General features: G+C 42.6%; 1 protein-coding gene across 1 annotated transcript; it reads right to left on the bottom strand.

Annotated features, from left to right (window-relative positions):
* Positions 1 to 65: 65 nt before the first annotated feature.
* On the bottom strand, positions 66 to 9,330 carry DDX47 (DEAD-box helicase 47). Its single transcript, XM_059471597.1, has 12 exons — positions 9,234 to 9,330; positions 8,574 to 8,667; positions 6,952 to 7,140; positions 6,208 to 6,279; positions 5,595 to 5,713; positions 5,024 to 5,095; positions 4,789 to 4,905; positions 4,495 to 4,641; positions 4,040 to 4,177; positions 2,631 to 2,701; positions 1,971 to 2,100; positions 66 to 1,880 (listed from the first exon to the last, which is right to left on the bottom strand). Exons 1-12 carry the CDS (start codon positions 9,321 to 9,323, stop codon positions 1,764 to 1,766), a joined length of 1,356 nt encoding a protein of 451 aa, XP_059327580.1. The 5' UTR covers positions 9,324 to 9,330; the 3' UTR covers positions 66 to 1,763.
* Positions 9,331 to 10,654: the final 1,324 nt, after the last annotated feature.

The following is a 10,654-nucleotide window of genomic DNA, read 5'->3' as shown; positions in this document are numbered from 1 at the left end:
GGGTCACCAGTTGTTACAAGGCTTGCAAGGGTCTTCAGGGGTGGAGAGAGAGACGAGAATCTTGATCTCATGATCAGAAGGCTGATTTATTAAGTTATGATATATACTACATTAAGACTATACTAATAGGAATAGAGAGAGAAGTTCAGAAGCTGCTAAGCTAAGAACAGCCTAGGAATAGAATCAACAAGGGAACTCTCTCTGATTCTGTCCCAGAGAGAGCTCAGTCTCTGACTGGCCCTTAATTGTAAACATGGAACATGGACCAATCACAGGTACACCTGTTGCATTCCACAGCAGCAGACAACCATTGTTCACATTCTCGTTCTGGGGCCTCAGCTTCCCAGAAGAGGGAAAATCCTAAAAAAAAGATTTTTCACAAAAGATGTCTGTGACATGCTAGGACCCAGGGAAGATAAACACTCATTCTCCTTTACAGAAAAGGCTCTTAGCAGTGAACACACCCAAGATTTGTACACTTACAATCTGCCACTTACTCAAGACCATTTTAGAGCTACCAGACTTGAAGATGTTTGGGACATTTAAGTAAACTGCAACATCATAAATAAAGAGTGAGAACACTGTCACTGTTTTTATTCCAAAGAGTATCTCAGTCCCTCATGAAAAACCTAGGTTTTCTGGCATTTCTTTGCAGAACGTGCTGCCCCTAACAAAAGTGTAAAAGCATTCTGACCAGCATACATGTAGATACTAGATTTATGCCAACAGTGTGAAATAACCACTGTGCTCATCTTGACTACTGCAATAGTTTCTACTTTCCATTTAGATCCAAAAAGGACTATTTTGAACGTTGTTTTTCATATAGCACAAAATCCAGTTTATGAATACTGGAATTATGTTTTCAGTAAATTTACATACACAGGAGCTCCTCACTCTGCCTACCAACAGGAACATCCTGTATGAAAATTTTTATTGTCAATGAGAACTAGCAGTAACCTTCTGGTTTTATATCAAGTACACTTATCTCATTCTTGCAAAAGTCTTCTTGTCTGGCATGGAACTCTGCCTAAGAGTAACAAAATTCCCTGCCCAGGGAAACAAAGAGCTTTCCAGGATACCTGTTATTCTGCACCTCCCAGCTTTGTGTTGCTTTCCCACGTAAATACCTCCCTCTTGTGTTCACTTGTAAGTACTACGAGAATCGGCCACAAAAACCCCACCCAAAACCCAGACCTATCCTTGATGGTGTCAATCATTAGCAGGTATTGGATGGAATTCCAGGCAGTGAATGTTTCATCCTGCTGAAGCTTGTTCTCTCTGTGCTGGACTGCTCCTCAGCTGACAAATCTAAGGTATTGATGTCACATCTGAATTGCCAGGATTGACCCAAGAAGAAAACCTTCTGGCAGAGCTGATACACAAAGTGAATAGAACAGGTCAGTGACAAGACAAGGAAAACCAGGTAGTTTTAAAATTAGGCAAAATACATTTTGAGTTCTCAATCCGTTCTCCAAAGCAAGAGCATCACAGCTATGCTGTGAAAACTCAGTCACTTCTTTTTAACTTTTTCCTCCTTCTTCTGACAGATCTGACTCCAGATGCACTCACAGAGATTGGATAGTGGGACAGGCTGCAGCAGTGCAAAAGGTGCACTCACACTGCACTTCAGAGTGAATGAGCAGGGACTGCCAAATTTCATATGTAGTTCTGAAAAAAAATCCACTGGAGATGGCTTGTTGACTGTTTTTGATAGCTCAGATAGCCATAAAGGGAAAAATAAAAAAGTTTGATCAAATACCAAACTAGGCTTTCCTTTTCTTCTTTTTCCCTCCTGCCACCTTATTCCTGACACCAATAGCCTCTTCTGTGTCATCATCATCGTTCCGAGATCGCTTCTTCTCTCCCTGCTCCCGCAGCTCCTGCAATGCAATCAACACATTGACCCAGAGTTTGGTCTGAAGAAATTCAGAATACAACAGAGGGGACAGGGTCAAAAAGCCAGCACCCACCATTCGAGCAAACCTCTGGGCCTCAGCCACACGCTCTGTCAGCATCATAACTTCTTCCTCTTGCATGGGGAATGCTGGCAGCTTCTTGCCAATCAGGTGTTCAATGCGCTGGAACAGCTCTACATCATACCTGAGGGAAGACAGGGCACCAGTCTGAATCAGCCCTACTGAGAGGGCCTCAGCTGTCACCACTCACAGCCTTCAGCCCTTGTCTCCAGCCCACAGATACTGTTAGTTTGTGCTGATGGTCTCACAAGCAGCTCAGCTGCACCCAAATGATGCCTTCTGGCATGGCTTCTCTGATTTATCCAGCTCATCTCATCTTTGTTCAGAAGTATTTGGTAAAGATTTTCTTTTTAGACAAATAGTTCAGTGTTTATAAAACACCCTCAAAGTTACTTAACCTACATTATATATTTAAAAAATATATATATTGTATAGTCCAGTTATAAACTGTTCTGATCAATGAATGCCTGCTTCCAGAATTTTTCTACTTTCCTCCCTCCCCACCCTAGGCTTTGAATTCTCTCCCCTTTAAATAAAACCAATTGGCACTTCAAAATGAAAAGTAGTATTGTATTCTCACTCAGGATAAGGTCAGATATTTTCTGCTCTGAAACACAGCTGGAAAGAATAAGCCTGTTAAATTTTATCACTTACTGTGTGACAAAGGTGATAGATTTGCCAGATCTCCCAGCTCGAGCTGTTCTCCCAACACGGTGAATGTAATCCTGGAAAGAATTTTCTTGATAAGCAATAATGTATGTTCACCAAACACAGAACAGATCTTATGGCAGATCAGACTATATATTTTCTCTTTAGGAAAGAACAAGAGAATGTCAAGAACACACTGCTAGCATTAACTGCTCAGGAGGGTGTGCAGCATCAGATTTTGAGAAGAGGCCTAAGTGGAGGCACAAATTCAGTTTTAACACTTGAATTCTTCTCTTTTTAAATGAGAAGACCAAATCCAATTATTCCAGACTGCAGGATAAAAGTTGCAATACATGACCTTTGCCAAGACTTCACTCTCACTTCCTTGGAAAGCTAATATTCACAGTGAACCCATGCCTGCATTTTCAGTCTTGGAATCTAGTGCTCTCCATAGTGCATCTTCCAGGGAAACCCTCTGACAAGTAGACTTGAACTTGGTAAGCATGGTGAAAGAGAGGACGATTGAGAATAATTTAGAAGAGTCTATTGAGCATCTTTGGTCAATATGGTTCAAGGCTGTTTTCCAGGTTTTATACTACATTATGGAAATTAAAATACTCCCTTCTCCATAGAGGATTTGCAGAGAGAGGACTGTAAGAAAGGATTTGTTCTATGAGTTAGATGAGAGAGAAGAGCACAAAGACCATAATAACACCATTCAAGCTGCCACCCCCACAGTTTTTTTCTTACTTTTGTGCTTTTACAAAAGGAGTGTCTTCAAAAGACCTACTATGCTTTCTTCTGTTTGCAAGGCACAGTATCTTTAATCATTGTAAGTGCAGGTTAATGGTATGTTTTCTGGAACTAAGCTGGGAAACAGTCACATCCCTGAGATAACCCCATACTTTCCATACAGAGAGCTTACTTTCTTTTCCTTTTCCTGTACTTTAGCAATATGAAGGTGAGACATATTAAGGACACCTTTCTTAACCAATCATCATCAGAGAACTTTTTTTTTTTTTTTTTTTTTAAACACAGTTTAAAATATGAAGGCAGAGCTCGATCACAGACACAGAGATGACTACATGAAACTAGTAATATGTTAAAATTGTTTTCAAAGCCCTTGAATGTAAAAAGGCAAAACATACAGTCTGGGCAGAAATGCAAAGGCACAGAGCATTCCTTACTTCCCCTCTTCACTTACAGGATCACCTCTACAACCCAGGCCATGAGACCATGCAAACAGAGATACCAACTCAATAGCAGAGGCTGAACTATGTTTCAATGTACAGAATCATGAATTAGGCTTCCAGCCAGCAGAAGAGAGAAAAGACGTCTCTGTTCCTTTGTCCACCTTCTTTTTCTATCTGCTCCCAGTGACCAGAAGCTCTCAGCTGGCACACAAACAGGCTTACCTTAGAGTGTGTAGGAATATCAAAGTTTATCACCACATCCACATGTGGGATGTCCAGACCTCTGCTTGCAACATCAGTAGCCAGGAGAACAGAACGTGCCTTTGCCTTGAACTTGTTCAGAGAGCCCAAACGTTTATTCTGGAAAAAGGAAGAAAAGAGAATGAGAGAATAACACTCATTCTAGTTTCTAGTTAACGTGCTCTTGATAAGATACTGGCAGAAAAGAACTGGCGAGGAAACTACTCAAAAATTTCACTTCCCTACTTTCTTAAATACCACAGAACCAGTGTCAGCATTCACATTAGTTAAATTTCTATAGATTTCTATAAATTTCTAGTCCAGTCCTCTAGCTGTGAAATACTCCTCCTGCAAGGCAGGTATGACTCAGTATGGTGCAGCCATTTCCCAAGCCCCAGGCCCTCTGCCCACTCTGTTGTGAGGGTTCGTGCCCATACCTGACTCATCTGCCCGTGGAGGGGAATGGCAGTGAAGCCCAGGTTGCGGAGCAGCAGAGCAGTCCTCTGAGTATTGTTACATGTACTGCAGAAGATCATGAAAGAGTTACCAGCCAGTTCATTCAATATATAAACCAGGTAGCTGTCCTGTAAAGAAACCAAGGGAGAATTCAAAAAACCCCAGAGATAATCACATGTGCAACATTAAGTCTAGGACTCAGAAAATGAAAATATATTGGACAGTTGTGGGAGCAAGAAAAGACAGTAAGAGAGAAGAAACAGAAGTGCCATTACCTTGAATTTGGAGGGGATGAAAATATAGTATTGCTGTAGTTTTTCAACTGTCTGATACTTGGAAGAAACAGCACATTTAACAGGATTCTTCAGAGCAGCACGCTGGAGTTTTTGAACCTGGTAAGATAATGAAATTTAGTTGGACAGAGATCTTGTCAGAAAATTGTATTAATACAGGCTAGTCAAAAGGACAGCCTGATGGAAAGAGAACTAAAACAGATTAGTGTGCTCCCACCTTCTTGGTCATGGTGGCAGAAAATAGGAATGTCTTCCTATCTCGGGGAATCACTTTTAATATCTTATCCACCTGTAAAAAAATAAGGAAATGGAAATACTAGACACTACAAGCAAGCAAGACACAAACCTTCCACAAATATAAAGATCATCCACATGAAGACTAATGCATATGCAAACATACAGTAGGAACAATTTTTTTTTTCTTCTAGAGGGAAGGTGTAGGCTGTTATCTTGTTGACAGAAAGTGTGAACTCCAAAAGTCCAACAACAGTGCAAATATCAGGCAATGTTTCTGCAGGAATGTGTCTGTGATGGTTTTCTACCCTAACTACATTCTATGTCAGGCACTCCAGAGACACTAGCAGATTTTAGAGTGCCTCCTACTGTTTGGGCAGTGCTCTGCAGAACTCTGCTATGTTCTAATCCCACCACAGATTTGTGTGTAATTATTAGATTTTAGTTACAATTCACTACTAATTTCTACAGGACAGCTCAGTGTTTTCCATGTATGATGCAATTTCAAAGGGACCCATCCAACGTTCCAAACTCATCTTTCAGCACATCCCCACCTCGGTCTCGAAATCCATGTTAAGGATCCGGTCAGCCTCATCCATCACCAGGAACTTCAGAGCTCGTAAATTGAAGCCCTTTGTGTTCTCCAGATGATCAACCAGACGGCCAGGGGTTGCTGCCAACAGCACAACAAGAGCAAATTCAGAATGAAAGCAGAGGAAAAGATCCAAACAGGCAAGACAGCTGTCCATTACAGAAATGGGACTCTTTGCCCAGGAAAAGTAAAGATTGCTTTGTGGGAATAACTCTTTCATAGGGTATCTTCAGAGAGTGTTTTGAAATAAGACTAATGGAGTCAGACTCTCTGAAGAATGTCCTAAAAAGAAGTGACACAAAAAAACCCCAGTAGACAAGCTTTAGTGCAAAAGATGACAGCAGCATTTCAAATACTTCAGGAGAATGAAAAAACAAGCCAAAAGCACTCCAGGTCTAGCAGGAATGGTTTGGAATGAGCTTGTAGCAACAAAGTTACTGGTGGATACTTTAGAAACATTAACAAGTCAGTACTCAGAGCTGGGACAAAACACAAATGAAGGATGTACTCTCCTTCCTTCGGTTAGCTGCAGTTTGATAATAATCACACTCCACATCCCCAGCACATCAACTTACCAATTATAACATGTGGTTTCTTGGCTAAGGCCAGAGACTGAGACATCGTGTCAATTCCACCCACAATAACCGCTGCAGGACAAAGAGAGGGGAGTGAATCCCTCAGTGTAGCACCAGCCCTCCCCTGGCACTGCAGTGTTCACTCTGACTGCCCACCACCCACAGCAATTCTGCACAAATGAAAAGTTACTTCTTTTTATGAGAATTTATTTTATTTTAGCATATCTAACCTTCCTAGGTTTCTTAAGCCATGCAATTAATGCCTTACTGGCCACAAGTATTTTATTTTCACAGCTGCAGAGCTACAGGCAGAATCTATTCCTTTCAGTTCAACACAACTGCAAAAATCTAGAAATTCTAAAAATATCCACAAAGCTTTTTTTGAAAGATTATCTAAAGAATCAATACAGACAGTCTGAAAAGCAGATTAAACTACATTACACCATAGGAGGGAGCTCTATGCAATTTCACTGGACACACACCAACTCTTGAGAACACTCTCCTCTATTTCCACCTTTAACTATTTAGACACAGGATGCAGGAGAGCTGTAGATCACTCCATGAGGAAAGACCACACAGTCTTTTCTTCTCAAAGCTGATACCAGATCTCTGTCTTCCAGCAGCATAAGCTTTTCTTACATTTTCTTCAACCCCTCATACAAATCCTCTATTTTTATCTTTGCAATCTCAAGCTGACAAACTGGCCTTCAGAAAAACTGGTGCAATACCATAAAAGCCACTTACTGCTTTGAACACCAATGGAGGACCCCAGAGCTTCAAACTGCTCTGAGATTTGAAAGGCCAGCTCCCTCGTTGGTGTGAGCACAAGAGCAAATAATCGCTGAGGTGTTTCCAGCAGGGCTTGGAGAATTGGCAAAGCAAAGGCTCCTGTTTTCCCAGAGCCAGTTTCTGCCAATCCAATGACATCCCTGCCTGCAAGAAGGAGCAAGGGGGGAAAAAAACTGTTATACATCCACAACAGAGAAAGAAGACTTTAAAGTACTGTGCTACAAAACACAAGAACTCCCTAAGGACAGAAATAAAGGCAGACACACAGAAGGCAAAAGGAAAAAAAAACCATGAAGGGCCAAACCAAAGAATCTCAGAATCTCTCTGAAGCATTTTTAGGCTCTGATTTATCTGTACAATGATTACAGTCTCAATAGTCAGTTTTCTAGTTAAATCTGTTAATATAAAGAGTTTCATACAAACCTCAGGTTCAAAATAAGATGTAATTTATAGTGTCTCAAATCTGACACCAGTTTACAGTTTAATGACTCCACCTCACTATTCTAGTCCAAATGTTGTCTGTTTAGTGGCTTACAAGGAAACAGACTGTGGTGTTTGAGACTTCAGTCACACAAACTACAGGACAACAGCACTACCAGGCTCACATTTCATAAGGCACAATTGTGCCATTGATTAACAGGGTAATCTAAACCATTTCCTTCAGTAGGAAGGGTAGGACAGAAAGTCTTACCCCAAAACAATGCAGGCAACAGGGTGGAATTCATCAACAGAATCCATTATGACCTCCTAAACTCATGCAGCTGAGAGGAACATGCTGTCAACACACCTTACACTGGAAACAATTTCTCAGTCTTTCCTTTGTGTTTGTGTTTTTTTTTTTTCCCAAGACAATTTTATATGTGTAAAAGAGTCTGACAAAAGTTAAATACTAGGACAGAGAAGACACTGGAAGTTTGTTCCCATTCTGTCACTATGTTATTCCTTTCCTCCTTGAGAGCATTTTGGGGGGTTTTGTCAAAAAAAAAAAATCTAGAGGCAGAAATTTCTGCTGAATTCAGTATTCTTTTTTTTGTAATTCCAGAATGCTTACAGAAAGTCACTGGTTATTACTCACTTCAGAAATCTAATTTCAAAGAGTTGCAAATGACACATATTAAGGAATCGGTCAAGGCATCTTCACTTTCAGTCACACACACACACACTCTGTAGGTCTCTACCAGAAGCAGCACAGTCCAAAACTGATTGGAAGCTTCCTGTGTATCCCTGAGTATTTCAGGACCAAAATGATCAATGTGGACTAGCAGTTCAAATGATTAGTAAGATTTCTATTTAACATGGATTGTCAGAACTACACAACAGGAGTGAACACTCAAGGAACAATGTTTGTACTCATTTGTAAGTCTGTGGCTGCAGGCAGGGTCATAGGATAAACTAGTATTCCAAGCTCCACCTGGGAAGGACACATAATGAATATGAAAACTGCTTTTAGACACAGATCCTCAGCAATGAAGAAGTTGGGACACACTCATCCCTGATCCTTCTCACTCAGCAAAATTCATTCACACAGAGTTCCTGGAGCAGTCCCCAGCTCAGGACCAAAGAAATACACTGCTCACCTTGGAGAGCCACTGGAATAGCCTCAATTTGGATCTTCGTTGGCACCTTCCATCCCAACTGGTCACAAGCTTCACACAGGACATCTGTCACTCCCTGAACATTAGTGACAAGAGAAAAGGGGAACAAACATCACCAAAAAGACCGAGATTAAATCACTGACTTAAATTAAATACATGCTGCAACAGAGACAACTCGTTTCTAGCGGAGACAAACCCCACCAGGCCCCCAGTGCAACTCTCTGAAAGGGCAGGCTGCTCACAGTGATGCCCACTTCCATCAGTAATTTCATCGGATTTGTTCCAAATCTGTTAGAGATGACTGGCACAGGAAGAATACGGTCGGTTTTACCCTAGTTTACACAATGAACTTTCCTCCTCACATACACACCTATCTCTTCACCATGACCACAGAAAATAAAAAAAAAAACATATCAAGTTAAGACAACTCGAAGATAGCGGCGATGGGAGCAGCAGTGCCAGCCCAGCGGGGCACGGCCGAGTGCCCGCAGCTCACGGGGCCCGGCCCCGCTGCCCGCCACACGTGTCTGCGCCGCGGGCGGGCCCGCAGCTCCCCGGCCTCCTCCGCGGGGCAACGGGACGCTGCTCCCCGGGACAGCGCAGCGAGCACCGGCGGCAGGAGCGGCTCCGGCTCAGTCTCACCAAGTCCTTGAAGCTGCGTGGCTCCTCCGCCGCCGGCCCCGGCTCCTGCTCCGGCTCCGCCGCGGAGCCTTCCTCCTCTACTGCCGCCATCTTGGCCCGTCCCCTCCGGACGCAGCGCAGAGCACTCTGGGAGCTGCACTCCGCCCCAGGGCACGCCGGGATGTGTAGTTCCGCAGGAAGAGCCGAGCGGGAGGGCTCTCCCTCAGCTCCGAGCGGTGCCCGGGGAAGGGGAGCTGCGGATCTCCAGCCGCCTCTCCCGGGACAGCGACACCCTCAAGGGGATGGGGAAAAGCCTGCCTGCCTGCCCGCCTGGCGTATATCGCAATACTCATCCTAATCATCTCCACCCCCATCCTATTTTCACTTCTGTCTAACAACCTCAACAACACCCCCAACACAATCACAAACACAGTCAAAGCCTCCTTCTTAATCAGCTTAATCCCCATAACAATCTACATCTACTCCAGGACAGAAAGCCTCACCTCCTTCTGAGAATGAAAATTCATTATAAACTTCAAAATCTCCGTCAGCCTAAAAATAGACTTCTACTCCCTTACCTTCCTCCCTATTGCACTGTTCGTATCATGATCTATCCTACAATTTGCAACATGATATATAGCTTCAGACCCCTATATCACAAAATTTTTCCCCTACCTACTATTCTTCCTAATCACAATACTCATCCTAATCATCGCAAACAACAGATTTGTCCTATTCATTGGCTGAGAAGGAGTTGGAATCATGTCCTTCCTACTAATAAGCTGATGACATGGACGAGCAGAAGCCAACACCGCTGCCCTTTACAACCAAATCGGAGACATCGAACTTATCCTCTGCATAGCATGACTGGCTTCTGCCATAAACACCTAAGAAATCCAACAACTTCCCACCCCATCCCAAACTCCCACACTGCCCCGAATGTAGCCTCAGGCCTGTGCTCAGTACAGCACGGCTTAGGCAGTGGTGGATGCTGTTTCCAGCTCTTGCCTTCTACAGCAGGCAAAATGAGCTGGCCAGGACAAAAAGGCAAGAATTTGTATAAACTTGCATCCATGATGCATCTAGAGAATGTGAAAAATGCGTATTTTATGATTGGCTTTTCGCAAATATGAAAATGAATATTATATGTGTTATGTTAGAAAGTAATGCTATGTTAATTTTCTTAAGTAGTGTGTTAAATATAGTTTTAGGTTATAACATAATGTTAAGATAGAAACTATGCTATGTAAGACACTTCTTTTAAGAGAGGACTCACACCAAGATAGCAGCCGCAGGACACTTTAATCTTTCAGAGAAAAAGAATTTATTGCTCTCTTATCGAGTTCTTCCCGCCTTGCTCAGCCCTGAAGATGCCGTCAGGATTAAGAGGAAAAAGCTGACACTGACCAGACAGAATCCTTTGTTTGAATGGAATTTATGCA

This window comes from Ammospiza nelsoni, chromosome 5 (genome assembly GCF_027579445.1).
Source record: "Ammospiza nelsoni isolate bAmmNel1 chromosome 5, bAmmNel1.pri, whole genome shotgun sequence".
Classification (NCBI taxonomy): domain Eukaryota; kingdom Metazoa; phylum Chordata; class Aves; order Passeriformes; family Passerellidae; genus Ammospiza; species Ammospiza nelsoni.
The sequence above is the reverse complement of the archived record's forward strand: the minus strand, read 5'-3'. Positions and strand labels throughout refer to the sequence as shown.

Excerpts from the sequence above, each read along its gene's own strand:
- DDX47 (XM_059471597.1), bottom strand. The coding sequence starts at position 9,323 with ATGGCGGCAGTAGAGGAGGAAGGCTCCGCGGCGGAGCCGGAGCAGGAG. Across the intron at positions 5,714-6,207 it reads GAAACCACATGTTATAATTG|CAACCCCTGGCCGTCTGGTT; the intron begins GTAAGTTGATGT and ends TGCTGTTGGCAG. Across the intron at positions 4,642-4,788 it reads TCATCCCCTCCAAATTCAAG|GACAGCTACCTGGTTTATAT; the intron begins GTAATGGCACTT and ends GTTTCTTTACAG.